Raw genomic sequence first — 17,323 nt, 5'->3', positions numbered from 1 at the left:
ATGTGTCTGACAATTCTGTTCTTTAATATACTTTCAACCAGTTTGCCTGGTACTGAAGTTAGGTTTACCAGCCTGTAATTGCCAGGATCACCTTTGGAGCCCTTTTAAAAAAATGGCATCACATTAGCTATCTTCCAGTCATTTGGTACAGAATCTGATTTAAATGATAGATTAGAAACTACAGTTAGTAGTTCTGCAATTTCACATTTGAGTTCCTTCAGAACTCTTGGGTGAATACCATCTGGTCCTGGTGAATTATTACTGTTTAGTTTATCAATTTGTTTCAAAACCTCCTCTAATGACAGCTCAATATGGGACAGTTCCTCAGATTTGTCACCTAAAAAGAATGGCTCAGGTTTGGGATTCTGCCTCACATCCTCAGCCGTGGCTTTATCGTCTTTTAGTGCTCCTTTAGCATCTCAATCGCCCAGTGGCGCCACTGGTTGTTTAGCAGGCTTTCTGCTTCTGATGTCCTTACAAAAATTGCTATTACTTTTTGAGTCTTTGGCTAGCTCTTCTTCAAATTATTTTTTGGTCTTCCTAATTATATGTTTACACTTCATTTGCCAGAGTTTATGCTCCTTTCTATTTTCCTCACTAGGATTTAACTTCCACTTTTTAAAGGATGCCTTTTTGTCTCTCATTGCTTCTTTTACTTTGTTGTTTAGCCACGGTGGCACTTTTTTGGTTCTCTTACTATGTTTTTTAATTTGGGATATACATTTAATTTGAGCCTCTATTATGGTATCTTTAAAAAGTTTCCATGCCGCTTGCAAGGATTTCACTTTTGGCACTGTCCTTTTTAATTTCTGTTTAACTACTTTCCTCATTTCCCACTTTCTGAAATTAAATGCTACAATGTTGGGTTGCTATGGTGTTTTCCCCATCACAGAGATGTTAAATTTAATTATATTATGGTCACTATTATCAAGCGGTCCAACTATATTCACCACTTAGTACTACATCAATAATTGTCTGTCCTCTTGTGGGTTCCAGAGCTAGCTGCTCCAAGAAACAGTCATTTAGTGTATCAAGAAACTTTATTTCTGCAACCCAACACCATATACAAGAAAAAACAACCCAACTCAACGCACACAGCCAGCAACTCAGACTGAAAAATCTGCTGCAATGAGACAGATTTCATGACCCTTAATATTGCCTCACCATCACCAATACATTTATCACGTTCTCACCAATGTAGAAACATTCACATACTTGGGCAGCACCATCAGCCAGGATGGTGAAAGAAGCCAGGATATCCAGAAGAGAATCAATAAAGCCCAGAACACCTTCAGGAGCTTAAATACAGTCTGGAAATCGTCAGAAGACAACACCAAAACCAAACTTAAGATTTAGAGCGGTACTTTCAACACTACGTCATTGTGCAGAATGCTGGGGAATGAAAAAACATGATATGTCCAAACTGTCTTCATTTCATACAACCTGCCTCAGAAAAATCCTCTGTATCTTTTGGCTCAGAACAATCTCAAACCAAGAGCTATTCATACAGTGCAGCCAAGAAGATATGAGCACCATCATTAGCAGGGGGCATTGGAGATGGATTGGTCATGTGCTTCGGATGGAAACTGATTCCATCACCAGAATAGCACTAAGATGGACACCAGAAGGCAAGTGAAAATGAGGCTGTGGAAAAACAACATGGTGAAGAGCTGTGGAAGCTGAGCTGAAAAATGACAGCTGGGGAGCCATTGAAAGACTTGCCAAAAACAGACAGGAGTGAAGGAGCTCCGTCTCTGCCCTAAACACCAGAGGTGTAACTAACTATACTTTGCTGAGTGCATGTGTTCTCTCAACAGGCATTCCCCTTCCTTTTCAGGAGCCAGCTAGGTGGCTTTTCCTTGTGTACCGTTGACGTGTAGAGCTCCTACAACAACGCGCTTTTGGATACTAAAATAAGATAATAATTTTCCTGGATCTTAGGAGAATTCACAGTACTCAACAAAGTGACTCATTTATACATCATCCTTGAAAATAACCTTGATGCAAAACTACCTACGCAGAAATTAGAAGTAAGTTTTAGAGGAGAAAAAATAAGCATTTTTTTTTTTTTAACAAACAGGATTTCTCTGTTTAACCTCATGTATGCACTTGATACTTTACCCTGTAAAGGGGAAAAACTAAGAGGGTAAGAAATGAAGAGAAAACAGCATATCTTCAGACACGCTACAGTAGACAAAGCTTTGGTGACCTCTGATCTTAAGTAGGCAGGACACTGCATTATGAACTGACTGGAGCTTGTCAGGGTCAGCATTTTCATTTTTAGGTGCAAAGCACTGCAGAAGTGCAGCCTGAAGGTCACAAATGCATGGATCATTGCAACTAGAATTCCACTGTGAGGACAATTTCCTAGATAGGTGAACACCAAAAAAAAGCATTACTCACCACTGTAACTGTACCATACATCCAGAAGCAATGAAGAATCTAGCATGAGTTTGAGGCCTGAACCAATGGTAGGTTAGAGCACTGGAAAGCTCAGTATAATGTTTTCACCTTTCCCTACCATCACCACTTATCTCTCTCCTGGACTGTGTTTGAGTTAAAGCACTAGAATGCTTTTAATCCATTTGCTTACTCTTTCCAAGTATTGTGTCATCATCGTGTAGATGTTGCACTTGTGCAGTGAAAAGATATATTTTCATGCTCTATTAATTATAATTACTATAAATTATTCTTATTATCCACATGCTGGTGGTACCATGGTGCCCCAAGATCTATATGAGTAGTCCAATGAAGGTGTTGAAGAGGAGCGAGAATATTAAGCTGTCCTGGACTTCACATAATAAGGTTTCTGTCAGAGGTACCACAGCCCTCAAAATCTGTCCAAGATAAGTGAATGTACCCAATGGACATTTGCTCCTATTAGGTTCTCATGAGTGTTAGCATCAAATGATCTTTCACTGGCACTGACTGCAGCTGACAGCAATATAAACATAGAAGCTTGTTTCCTGTCCACAGTCAGGATAGATCCATCAGCACCAGCAGGGCCATGCCCTGTTCTGAACCCAACTATGAAGGGTTCAATATGCTGTAACACAGCGGTTCTCAAACTGGGGGTCAGGACCCCTCAGGGGGTCGCAAGGTTATTACATGGGGAGTCGCGAGTTGTCAGCCTCCACCCCAAACCCTGCTTTGCCTCCAGCATTTATAATGGTGTTAAATATATTAAAACATGTTTTTAATTTATAAGGGGGGGTCGCACTCAGAAGCTTGCTGTGTGAAAAGAGTCACCAGTACAAAAGTTTGAGAACCCCTGCTGTAACAGCACAGATCTTATTGGACCTTAGAAGCCATCACATTTTCAGTAACCTTGTCAAACTCTTTGTTCTATCGTATCAGACACATAAGTCCTATTTCAGTTCTGCCAGTTAGGATCCTGGGTGACTTAACTGATCCTCGTTCATAAAGTATCAGAGAAGGAAGTAAATTATACTTGCCAGCCCTTGTTCAAAAAGAGTTGTGAAGTACTGAGAATTAAGGCCATTCAGTGGAAGAGATGGGACCAGAACTCAGTCTCCTAGTTCCTAATCTAGTACTTTTTCCATTAGGTCATAAAGGTATTTTTGAGAGGAAAGAAGCAGCAGTGGTATGCACACATGCACTCTTGGGTGCTTACAAATCTACACTATCTAGTTGGAATTTTCAAAAGCATGTAAGGGAGTTAGGCAACCAATTCCCATTACAAGTCCAACTTTGAAATAATTCAATTGACTTTAATGGGAGGGGAACCTAACTCCCTCAGGTGCTTTTGAAAATCCCACCATATATTCATAAACTTCATATATTGCTCAGCTACATATTTCAGAAATAATTTCCTGATAGTCAACGTACTAATATGAAGCTAAGTGCTCAAAATTGGTTCCTTTTCCTTACTCTAGGAAAATGAGATTATTAATGAACAAGGAGTTTTGAAATAAAACCTACTAAATAGTTATGATGTGGTTAAAAGAGCAATGGAGGACACAGCATAGAATACTTACAAGTATGTCTTGCCAAGGAATAGTTTGATCCACCACTAGTTAAACCAAATCCCTCAGGAATTTGACTGGAACTGCGTGGCCTTGTCAACAGTTTTGGAGGTTCAATTTCAGCTCCAAATTCTGCTCCGATCACTCCTAGCAAGACAATAGCAGTGGCTTGCTTCCGTCTCTCTTCATAAGATGTAGATATTTTTTTCATTTGTGGGAGACCAGACAGACAACCTGAAATGTAAAATAAAGAGCATTAGGATGACTGGTCAGTAATATTAGAAGTGGAAGGCCATCCCAATCAAATTGTACACATTTATGAGAATTTTTCATATTTATAACAAAACTGTCCTTTTCAGCTACTTGAACATATACTGCTGGGAAAATGTTATTGAGAGTTGTCAAAAACATCAAATACATATCAAAGGTCAAATAGGAGGACAAAACTGGTCTCTTTTCAATCTCAAGGCACTTGTTTGCTATGCTTACTTCCCCCTACAGAAAAACGTGGAGCCAGACAATTTTTAGGTGATTGGTCCTGGTTCAATTTTGTCTTCCAGAGTCCCCAGTCCAGGCTAAAAATTTAAGTATGACTTGCCCCTTCCTCAGTCTTCAGTGCCACCTACAGAAAAGTAGCATGTTCTTATAGGAAAAGCTGTTTTAATTTCATAGTACCTCCAAGTTTGTTCATTGAAAAAGAGTGAAAGACTTCTAGGATTCTGCAGTTATTAAATCAGTATTCTCTGAAAGGCGAATTGTGATTGTGATTCTTATTTACATCAGTATTAATCTGATTTAAGACAAACAGGTTTTCTTCACAGAAATAGTCTAGGATATAGACTTTTAAAAATACATATATTTTCCATGTTCTAAAAAGCAGCCTGTTATTTAAGTGACCATCCCCTTCTTTTTTGATGATTACTTTTAACCCACAGCAACAGTACCTGGCAAATAATTTTTGATTTCATGACAGTAATTACAGTATACTAATGTGCTTGCTAAAACGAGGGGAAAAGTCTCATTGCAAAGTTTCAAATATAGTTATTAATAATCCAATATATCACACACAAACTTTTTATTTCCCTCAAGAACTGCAGATTACCAAATTTGGTGATTTAGTGAGTAACCGCACAACCACAATTAACAACACCCCCCCCCAAAGATACTTCTTCATAAAATGTACCTTCTTCATATAGTTTGACAACTATAGTTCAGATACACTCATAATAATAACTCACACTACACCAGCAAATTCACTGGCGTATATCTTGCAAAAGTCATGAAGTCTTAGCTCCCACAGCACTCTGCAATTAAATCTTTGTTGAGAAGTTGGAAGAGACCACCTGGTATACTGTGAGAAAATACTGGGTTTGAATAATGAAGTGTGAATTAGTGAGTGTCTACTATATGTCTAGCTTTTCTAGTGAATTTCATACTACTGTACTGATAGAAAAGTAAATATTACTTTAAAAAAAAAACAAGTATAAGAATCCCTATTAGAATATAGTCCAAATTCTGGTAATGATGCTGCGGCTATGACCATGATATGCCAACCAAAGGGGTGGGGTGGGTTGGGGTGGGTAAGAATCTAAAACCTTAACAATGCTAAGGGGAAAAAAAAATCAATAGTCACTGCCTTCCCAGAAAGAAGGATGAAAATCGACTATAAACAAAGTGATACTTAAACATTTTAATTTTTATATAACTTATTTCACATATACATAATTAAGATATACAATACACAAATGGTACTGATATTTTGATATATAAATATATTATCCTTCTATGTGTTTTATATAGCATACTTGGAACATGAAGCAAACCATGCTCCCCTCCCCCAGCCCCAGCAAGAAGCATGCTCCATAACAATAGTTCAAAGGAAAGCTCTATTCTGCAGTTGCACTGATTGTTCTGTCAGCTGACCTCTGCAGAAGGGAATTGCTAACCGCTGCCGAGCTCCTTAGCTGACAAATGAATGATCGCGGCTCCATCTATTTTCACTATGGCCGCCTCTAGCCCAGGTGCTCAGACAGAGAGCCCGGTGTGACATCTTAGATCAAGATGAATTGGCACAAACTCCTGATCCAAGATTGTTTTATACCATTTAATTTAGTTTCTTCCCCTGCTTGGATGAGCACAGCTCTGGTTATGGATTTCTATTCTAATGTACTGAAGCAGGCACTGAAAGAAGCCAATGAAGCAGATGCTGGAGCAGGGGACTGCAGGGATACTGATCAATAGGCAAGGCATTGACCCCAGCCGCTCAGCCTCTGCAATGGCCACTGCTTAAAGAAAAGAAAAGAAAGAAAGAAAAAACACATGTGCTGCTTCCAGTAGGAAATTAAACAACAGAGGCACTTGGTGAATTCCTGCCCCCACCTTGTTGTTCTTCCTTCTGTTTGATTACAATAATATTGAATTAACCCTTTATTCAAAGGGTGAAGGATGTATTTTAAAACAATATCCTCAAAATCATAAGCCACGTCCAATAATCCTGTCAAATTTCACCCCTAAACTAACAAGTAACCCATTAACAGGTGCGTGTTCCATAATGCCAGAATTCTGAAGTTAAAGTTAAAGTATCAATCGCCCTATTGCCAGATATTTTAATTATATTCTAAAAAGTAGGCTATTATGCATTTATCTTACTATTTATAGATGAAAATTCACTGGCTGACATTGCCACTCATGGCCTGTATATTAAGCATATAGGAGTTTAAATCTCAGCAATTCTTACAACTGTACTTCTCAAGAGTCTCTAGATTGTAAGAATCTGACTCTTTGTTAACAAAGCAGTAAATGCTATGACCAAAACAGTGTGAAGGTAATGTAGTTTTGACAGTCTCATTAGCAACTCATTGTACCAACATAAATTGCTCCTTCTCTCTCACCACTGTATTTTTTCCCTCCTTCAAAGGGCAAAAAAAATCTCTGAGTGAGCACTTGTTTTTGCCCTTACTTTCTTTGAATTATTAGTAGGAACACACAATTAATTGTAATGATTTCCTACAAATAAACTGACAGCCAAATGGGAGATTTTAAAATGAAATGTCTATAAAAATAGTTCTTTCTACAGTTGCATTTGTCTCATGAAAATTTGGTATTTTCTCACAGCGACGTGCCTCCATTTAATCATGCTAAAGGGTGACACAGAGATCCATTTTCTTGACAGGACGGTTGATCACCCTATCACAGTAAGAAAATTAATAACCTCAAATAGCTCTATGTGGAAAAAAGAAGCTACAATGGTGAAAGGAGAAAATGTTCTACATTTTAAACCATATAGATAACACACTTTCTGTATTACACGCAAATAGAAGTGACAGATTTCTTCATTTTCTCAGATTTAGCAAAATGAACACATATATTAAAATATATTTCAATCTAAAACGAAGCCAGTAGTTAACAATTGTCTCTACAGATACCTTAATATGAGTAAATATTTTTCTAAGCTGTTTAAATAAAAATATGAGTAAAATATTTGAGAAGTTTAAACTGTTTAAAGGGCTGAGAGATATTGATTACTTCATTTAAAAAGCAGTCAGAGTGCAACCACGAGGTCAGGATAAATTTAACAGTTTGAAGCACTTTACTAAATAACTCTAAAGATCATGTTAATTGGCTTTGCAGAGTTCTAGGTTAAAATTAATTTTATCTTAGCTTACAATAAAAGGATTAAAAGACATATTAAGTTCTTCAGGTTTAACTGGAATAGGAATCAATGAATTTGAATTAAGGCTAAAGGCAGTTTTATGAGAGATGGACTACTACCAGATACTTTATATCTGCTATTAGGAACATATTGATGGTACTCTGTTATTGTATTATGTATTAAAATCTCAGAGAAGTAGATGCCAGGACAACGTATTACTGTAAGGATAAACCATAAGAACATATGTTGCTAATGTAGTGGATTCTGATCACAGAGTGGATACCTCTTTTGGTTTGAGTCCACCCAGGATGTTTTCCAGCTGTGCCCCCATCAAGTGCTATGAGACTATACAAAGCTGTTATATAAAGCTATGGTGGACTATAAACTTGCATATTTTAGCCATTTATGTAGAATGCTACACATGTGAATGTAATTAATAAGATTTAATCATTGTCAATAAACATCTATATCATAATATTCCTCAATGGAGAAAACTAACAAACTTCAAGCTTTCAGCCTCTGCTTTCCACAGCATACCTTGTCATTTTTGAGAGACTTTTCGGGCATGATTATGTATAATGCACATATACAATACTTTCTATCAAACAAAACAAGAAATAAACAGTTTTAACAAGTTGGTGAACACAGCAAATTAATTAAACAAATGGGGCACTGTGTGGGTGCAGGGGGTCTGCCAGTGGAGAACCCATTACATGATCAACATTTAAATAGAAAGGAAAGACAAAGGGTGAGAGAAAAGAACTATATTACTCATGCTTTGGCAGCACACACACTAGAATTGGAATGATACAGAGAAGATTATAATGGTCCCTGCGCAAGGATGACACGCAAATTCATTGCGGATGGAGATTTGAGGCACAGCATGATTAAGTGACTTGCCCAAGATCATAGTAGTATGGGGAGAACCATGCCTAGAACCCAAATCTCAATCCAGCACCTTACCCAAAAAACAAACGCTACTTTCAATTCTTGTATCTATCTCAGCAACTTCTATAGCACCTACCATTAAACACTGAACACAGTAATTTAGATTTGGAAAGCACTGCCCATAGAGAACGACTTTCAGTGAGAATTTTCTCAGGGCACATCTCTTTCAATCAAGAGTATTTCACCCAAAACAAATAAAAATATCCTCCGTGTTTGCCATTATCATGCTCTCCCCATCTTGCACCCTCTTTTCTGTAAAGAAAAGCATATAGAGCACAATGTGGCAAAAGCAGAGATTAATAGCAACAACCAATGACACATTTTGTGGATTTGAAATTTTGGAGACAGTTTTCAAAAGATAGGAAGTTTAATAAACCGAATATCTAACAACTACAATGAAGATATGGGATTTGTTTACATTCATGTGAGATGAAAATAAATTCTATAATTGCAGTTTAACGTTGACAACTACTGGAAAATCTAAACATACAAAAAGGCTATTTTCAAGCCCCACACAACATTTACACAAAAATTAAAGCTGGGTAATTTAAAATAATGCTTCCTCAGACAAAGCAAAACAATTTTCTCACAACATATACATTAACCCAATACATTCGTAATAAGCTCTTAAAAGTGTAACTCACTGCAGATAACCTTTAGTGTCCTATTTATATTGCAAATAAATTAAAGTTAAATGCATTTAAAAAATTTGCAAATCATATGCACACAACTAGCACTTGAAATTGATCAGAACATTTAACAGAAAGCCAAATGCCAACTTACAACTTTTCCCAGGTAATTAGCTCCTAAGACAATATACAATAGAAGAAAATAATAATGTCTACAATATTTCAATGCTTTTCAAACCTTATGAAGAGTTAATAATGTCTCAAATAAACCAGAACTGAAAAATAATAGTATAAAGCAATACTCAGAATGGGAGGTAGCAGAATATTTGCCACAAGTGGGAAGAGAGACAATATAATTCACTTGATTTAGCCTCCAGAGAGTTATGGTTCCTTCTTTCATTGATGAAATGAATAAAGTAGCCCTTGCTACTATGTACAAATATTTGGAGGACCTGAAAATTTAACTATTCATTATGTTGGTAATTTCCTTCCACTGACGGAACAGACACAATTCCTCCACAAACCCACCCTGTGATATTTTGGAGTGTTGTTTATTTTTGAACTGGAGAAGATTATAGATGTGCATCATGACCCCTGGTGGACTATAAATGTCCTGCCCATGTTTAGTAATTGTATATAATAAAAGTGAGCTGCCCTACTTAACCAGATCAAGTTTTCTAATGCGGGGCCTGAATATCCTGTGTATTTCTTTTCTAAACTAATCATATCCAGATTGCCCAATTAGAAATCCAAACAAGCTCAAACTTTAAAAGAATCAACACCATTGCTGTCACAAGATTTTACATTATTATCTCAATACTTACATAAGTCCTAAGTAATATGGGTCACTTACATATGGATGTCAGAATAAATACGTTGTCACATTTTCTTAGGTGTCACTTTCTCCTAAGAGTTGTTATGGATTCTACACCACCACTATCCTAATTATGGAGATAAACTTCTATTTTTTAAAGTCCTTTACATTTATATTATAATTGTCTATTGATCTTAGTTGTAGAGCCTCAATGGAGTTTCACCAGGGATAAATTTGGTCCCATAAAATCTGTTTAAGCCTCCCATTTCAATGACTCTTTCCTGTTGTACACCAACCTCTCAGTGGAATTATAATTAATAACGTGGTGCAATATTAATTTACAGTACAGCTTCACCGTGAGATGAAATTCTGACACCAAAGAACTGCTACAATTGAGAAATGAGGTTATATGCATATTAATTCAGATTCTGGCTCTTTAAATGCTTCAGAAGTGTCACGTCACATATTTTGCAAAAGGTCATTCTAAGGAAATGGGGCAAGGATATTCAGTGACTTCTTCCCACTTACAACTTTTACCCCCAAATACACGTATGGAACAAGTTCTCAAAATTCCCTTACCACATTTATATACTACTTGCAGTGTCATTAGAGAACAGAACAAGGTTTTTAGAAGAAAGAATAGATGCAAACAGAAGATGTACATGCTTAATGCTAAACAAAAATCTCTCAACAAGAAACCTCAAATACTGAACGCTGGAAAAATAGTAAAAGAACAGTCATGTGAAAATATCATCCTTGTAATGCTGCCAAGGTCCGTGAAACCCAGTGTGTTGATCTGCTGAGTAAGTGCTGGATATGAAAGTTAAGCTGCCTTTATGCAACTTTAACTTATGCATCCAACTTTTTGTGGGGACGGCATAGAGGAAGGGGGTGGAGGAAGAAACAAATATGTATAGTTTGCTCCTTTCAACCAATTACTCTCTTCTTTCAGCTTTCTATTTGGCTGAGCAAAAAACAAATACCTGTTAAATAGGGCAAACCCCTCTATGGAGATGGAAATTCCAACATATACTGATGAATTAGGAATCTCCTCTTACCTACAACTATTTTAGCTTGGGGTAATTATGTGGACTTCCATGGATTTACTGATATTTACACCAGTGCAAGTGAGAAAAGAATGAGACCATTAGTGCGTCCGCAGAGATATCCCCAGAACTGGTTTTCTATACAACTTACTATGATGATTACTTTTTTGATTTCTAATTTTGTTTTAAATTAGTTTGTAGCTTGATTGTCACCATAACCTTTAGAATGCAAACCACTTCAGTGCTATCTTGAATCTAGAAGCCTGACAACAAACAACAAAAGAGGGAGGAACTTCTCAGTGACTGTTAACTCTGAAGCCCAACAATGATAATATATACTAGCACTGTTAAGCATTTAATGGCTACCTGTAGTAAACATACGTCTTATGTGGGTGCACCTATCTGTCATGTCGTGACAGCACATTCAAAAGCTTATGCTGCATGATAAAAGGTTAAAAGTTTAAATGGGTCAACTACTACTTTTTTCCTTGATCCTCAATGGAGAACTCTCCTCCTCTACTGCCAATCAATGGACTTCTTTATTCTTTCTTTCCCCAATATTAAGAGACTGGACTGGATTCTCACTGGAGAAAAATCAATGCCAGTCCTTGTAAAATTGGGGTCAATATGAGGTGCTCCCTCCTCAGAAACACCTTGATCTGATACTTTCATAGCCCCCCCCATATTAGGCTGGTCTGGGAACAAGACTGTGCATTAAACATGGGTCTCATGCAATAGTTTAATGCACTAACTACACGGCTACCAGTCTAGCTATTAAACAGTCTTTTAATTATCTATATAATTGAGATAATAATTAAGGTCAGTAGGTAATAAGAGTGAAAGAGTAGTTTACCATATAGTCATTTATAAAGTGTTGGACTCCTGTGGCACAGCTTCTAGAATTTTGTGTGTTTCATATAAAACTTGCTCAGCAGAAGTACAAGCACTTCAATTTAAAAATCTAATTAGTGTTTTTAATGATTCTCTGTTTTATATACAGATAGAGGCTACTAAAATATTACACATTGGGCAACGTAGAAATAAGAAAGCAAAATTTCATGTTTTTAAAGAAAAATATCTCACTGATTTTACCCAACTTTTCTGCAGTTGGTAGAGTGTACAATTTCTAGAAAGGAGATTTGCATATTTAGATAGCTTGAGAGCACTCAAAACACCATTTAAAAATTCAGTTTATGAAACATTAGTTATGAGATCAGGGCAGTGGCATATTTTTCCCCAAAAGGAAGAGTAAGAGTGGCAATATTATAATATGTTACCAATATACTATAATATTGTAAAAGTCAAGATTTTTTCTATTTAATTTTCATTTCAAACCATGTACAGTTCTTTTATATTTAAACATTTAAAATGTACAGAAAATTGCAATATCTTTCTTTTGCAGGAAACATTCTATGGTTAACAAGAATAGCCATTTATATTAGTAATAAAAAGAATATATTTTTAAACAGCATGACTTGCCTTTTTGAGGTGCCCATGATTTGGACACCAGTAATATAGTGACTACATAATGAAGCATCTCAAACATAGCACAGAATGTTAAAACATCTGATGGTAAAACGAAATACTGACCAGAATACTAGAGTGTATTCTTTCCAAAAACAATCATGCAATCATTTACATCCACCAAGAAAGCCCCAGAAATGAGCAGAAGGTACCTTAGTTTAAAGTTCTAATTTGAAGGGCTTTGTCTCTAACAGCATAGACATTCACTAATAAAAAGTATGATCAGAAATCTTAGTATGGGATTAGAACCCATCTGTAAATCCTTATGATTCTAGTGAGCTCATTTTATTCATTATGGACTCCTTGAAATATGTGATTGCAAAATTCAATGTCTTTATTTATGAGTTAATATTGAAATATTCAAGTTTAAATCTGTTAGCAATTTCATAAGTCTGTAACCAAAACATTTAAGAGTAGCTAACAGCAACCATAAGGATTAAGACACTGATTTTCTGCGGTGTAGCTGCTGCTATTCTAAGCTGATAATGTGTTTAAATCCACACCAATGAAACCAATACAACAGTGTTTTATTCAAGGTGAGACCAAATAAACCTGTCTGAAGCTTTGAGAAATAGGCTTTGCAGTACACTTTGAGTCCTAAGTGCCTTTCAGTCCAGGGATCTGTCATTAAATAATCATTAGCCATCATTCATTCTTCCTAAAAAGCTTAACATCTAAACTTGTTCAGCATTCACTAAAGTATTACTATAGACTACCAAGTACTCATTAGCACTTAGTGATGTTTATACCGTTCTCTTTAACAACTTATGGCCTTGTTACAACATACCTTGGAATAGCATGGTTTCACTGAATGCACAATGTATTCATAGCCTCCAAGAATCCATGAAGATTAAATGATTCGTATATTGTCTTGTCAAAATATAATACTATTTGTAATCTTATCTTATTGCACATTGTCAGTCATTCTCAGCATTTCCTAACCTCAGTTTGCCTCAATCTTCAGATTTAGACCAGTGACAGATGAGATTTTAATAACTGTACTAATCTATCCATGGATTTCTATTGAGATTCACTCTGTTTTGTAACAGGTAACACGGACTTGGACTTTAATTGTTGAATTATAATGAGGATGCACTATACTAATCACAACAAACTAATTTCACCTTTAACTGTGAAATACTGAGTTTGTTATTGTCGGGCACTGGCTATCCCTAACAAGCTATAGCAAACAAGGATCAAAAATTAAATATTTATTTAATTCAGAATAGCACGTTAAGCCGTAACGTTTCCTTTTTGGTATGTACATATACAGTTGATTGTTTTCTTTCCAGTTAAATGAACCCTTTCTTTGCTCACCAACAATTTATTTGGAAAGTATGTGTGTTGGAAATTCCCTATTCACTTTTAAAATCCAAGACCACAAATTAATTATTATGCCTTGCAATGTGTATCTCTCATTGGTAAGTCTGACTAAGTGATCATTACATTAGTTTAATATAATTCTGTTAAAAGCCGTATAATGTAATATTTATTTAATGAGTTGAGAATTAATTTAAGTGTGCCTGTGTATTGTATTTATTATGCTGACATTTGTTTATTTTACCATACATTTATAAATTATAAAAATTCATAAATTATACAAATATTTACTGTATGATGATCTTGTAATTTCAGTTATTAGATAAAATCATGCATCTGTATTCAGCATTTAAAATTCCATAGATTTCTCAGTATTGTGCTGTAATATGTTAGAAATCTATACCTTATTTCATCAATATCATCTGCATAAATGTACAAATAACATACATAAAATCTTAAGCCTCACAGAATTGCATAACAATAAAAATAATATTAGAAACAGAATAACATACATAAAATATACGCCTCACAGAACTGGGATATTTTGAGTATGAGGTTCTACTGTAAATAAAAGGAAATTCTATTTTGTTTCTATTAAAGTAAAAAAGAAATCTGGCCTACTTTCCCAATGTAAACTGTAAAGAATCCATTTTGTCTAGGACAATTTTTCACTTGTCTACGCTCTGTGAGAAAGAATCATCTTCATCCATTTTATGCTCCTTGAAATTCAATAGAGTGAAATATTCAGTCATAAAAAGAATGCTACAGTACAGAATAATAGTCCAGTGAACAGCAAAATACTATAGAAAACACAGTAAATAAAAATATCTACCTATATATATATAAATACATTTTCTATAAATTATAAGATTAAAAATAGCAATAATTAAACAATATCTTGTGTCTTAAAGTTAATAGTATATTTAAGCATACATTAAACAAGAAATGGCAGAGTTAAATATTTGAGTAACCACACCTAGAATACCTTGTCCTGTTTTCTTTTTGAATTAGCAGATTAATGAAATTATATTCTTACAGTGTGATAGTATTTAAATTGATATGACTATTGAAAAATGAATCATGAGGTACATGTACATTGATACTAGAATTTCACAATAATTTTTTTTTCTGGCTACATCAGTTCTGGCTACATTAAAAACACAGCTAGAAATATCAATACCTACAACTCTAACAAGGAAACGAAATATTACAAAATAATAGTTAAAGGTCACTTGTCAGCAAGTTTTGTGTATGAAAAGAGAGTAGTTAGTTCGCATGTAGTTAATAGCTAGACAACAAAAAATAAAAATGTTTTCCTAAATGCTTTTAAAGATATGTTAGATTAACTGTTAAAAATAATTTTAAAAACCCCAAACCAAAACCAAACAAAAGCAAAACAAACAAAAAACCCCAAAACTTCATCACTTGATCAATAAAAGCAATTCATTCTTGAATATCAAATCTCCCTGGACACAGGTAAAACATTCAAATGTAAAATTCAGATTCACAGTAGTTTTACTGAAACATGATTACTACTTTCTTGAAAAGGAATGTAAGAGTAAAACTATTTTAAATTATAGTTGTTTTGAAAATGAGTTGCAACCTATCCTGATTCTTTATGAATAGACCAGGTTCTTACTAGAAATCATTGAGAAGGCAGGTAAAATTAGATAGCCATCTATCAGAAATCAATAAGAGATACAATAAGAGATACAGCAATATCAGATTCTAAGTTCTATGTTTTTTTAGAAATTAAAATTTATTTTTTCCTGTAAGCAAAATTGTTAAAAGTTAACTGCAGAATGGATACTTTCAAATGTCATTATACAATTTTAGAGACAAGATGGGTGTGTCTCTACTATCCTGGGACCAACCAGCTACAACAACATTGCAATCATCATATAATTTTGACACATCCAGGTTCATAAAAACACTTTTTAAATTTTTTTTTTTTAAATCCCAATTTTAGTATGATTAAAATACATTTCTCCATGGCTTGTTTTACTCTATTTCCATTAAATAACTTAAAATGCTTAATTAAATCAATTTGACAGTGAAATGATCCAACTATTACTACACACAAACAATAGGATGTATTTATTTTTATGGTGGGTCTCAACATAGTATCTGTAAATTAATTTCAAGAAAATGTTTACTTCTACGCAAAGGAAAACTTAAAAGGTAAAATTATAAAGTAAAAATTGGGTGCCAAAGTTGTGACATAAAAAGGGAAAGGTGAATACCACTATGGGGAAGCATAGCAGAAATATATTTAGAATCATTTAACAGTATGGAATGGCAAATTAATAAAAGAAAGGGAAATTCAGAGTTACATATGTAGCTACAGTTCAACCCACCTAGTTTCTCAAAAGTAATAAACACCAGTTATATTTAGTGATAAATTCTCAGCCTTTTCTTAAAGCTGATTCTATATTCCTTGAACACCAAAATTCTCAGTGATATCAATGGGAATAAACTGGATATGTAACAAATAGAGGGAAGGGCCTGGAATTTATTTTCCCTGTGCAAAGGTGTAATGTAAAAACCCAAGCAAATTTTGTGGTGTATTATGCATACATATTTTATTAATATAAACATGGGACTATTACATGCAACTATACAGTTCTGTATTATTATTACAAAGCACTGAATCTCCAATTAGGTTTCAATTTCAAACGGTATAATCAATAGGATATGCTTTTCATTTTCTGGTTTAAATCTGTGTATTTGTATTAATTATGAGAAACTAGTATATACATCTTTACTCAGAAAAAATGCAGAAGAACATATCATTTTAGACGTTACCAATACATTTATTTAGAAGTAAAAGCAATAGATAGCCATCAACAAGGAAAGCCCAGATCAGCATCAGAATTATAACAGGCCCTACTGTACTGCAGAAGCTCAATACTAGACTGCAGCTGCTGGAGGAACTCCAGAGAGAGTTAACCTGATGTGATAAAAGGCTTGACAAAGCAATTCTGACTGTGCAGCAATGCTAAGTTGTGGGCTAATACCAGAACAGGGGGCCCAATCTGTGTCTTTCAACATGCGCAATTTACACATGGCTTTATCAATAGCCCTAGTGCTGAATACAGAACACACTCTATTTGGCTTTCAGTCAATTAAGCTTTAAGCTGTCAGCAAACAAGACTTTTAAGTTAATTTTGAATCACCGCGAATCAAGTTGAAGGTTGTGAAAGGGCGCGCTCACATGCCGGCATGAAAAAAGCAGTTTAATTGCCTCTGAATAGCTATTATTATGCTGCAATTGGCCTACTGAATCTTAGATGATCTATTTGTTTATCAAAGTGCAGCCAAAGACTAGTAAAAGAATTAAGTTTATGAGCTAAGCTTTTAAAATTCTGTATAAGTAGGTAAAATTACACGCTTCTGTGTACAAT

The 17,323-nt window shown here is 35.0% G+C and overlaps 1 protein-coding gene and 1 non-coding gene across 4 annotated transcripts in view; one reads left to right on the top strand and one right to left on the bottom strand.

The window, feature by feature from the left end:
* WDR7 (WD repeat domain 7) overlaps positions 1–17,323 on the bottom strand; it is a 349,222-nt gene that overhangs the window by 137,158 nt on the left and 194,741 nt on the right. For all 3 annotated transcript variants that reach the window (XM_045021793.1, XR_006580538.1, XR_006580539.1), the window contains exon 20: positions 3,999–4,220. In XM_045021793.1, the coding sequence (XP_044877728.1) occupies positions 3,999–4,220 (222 nt within the window). The remainder of the gene's footprint in view (positions 1–3,998; positions 4,221–17,323) is intronic.
* On the top strand, positions 8,412–8,513 carry LOC123373452. The gene has a single exon (XR_006580734.1). It is a non-coding gene; the product is annotated as a U6 spliceosomal RNA (small nuclear RNA).

This window comes from Mauremys mutica, chromosome 6, assembly GCF_020497125.1.
Source record: "Mauremys mutica isolate MM-2020 ecotype Southern chromosome 6, ASM2049712v1, whole genome shotgun sequence".
NCBI lineage: Eukaryota > Metazoa > Chordata > Testudines > Geoemydidae > Mauremys > Mauremys mutica.
Note: the sequence above shows the minus strand (reverse complement) of the source record. Positions and strands in the feature narration are given on the sequence as shown.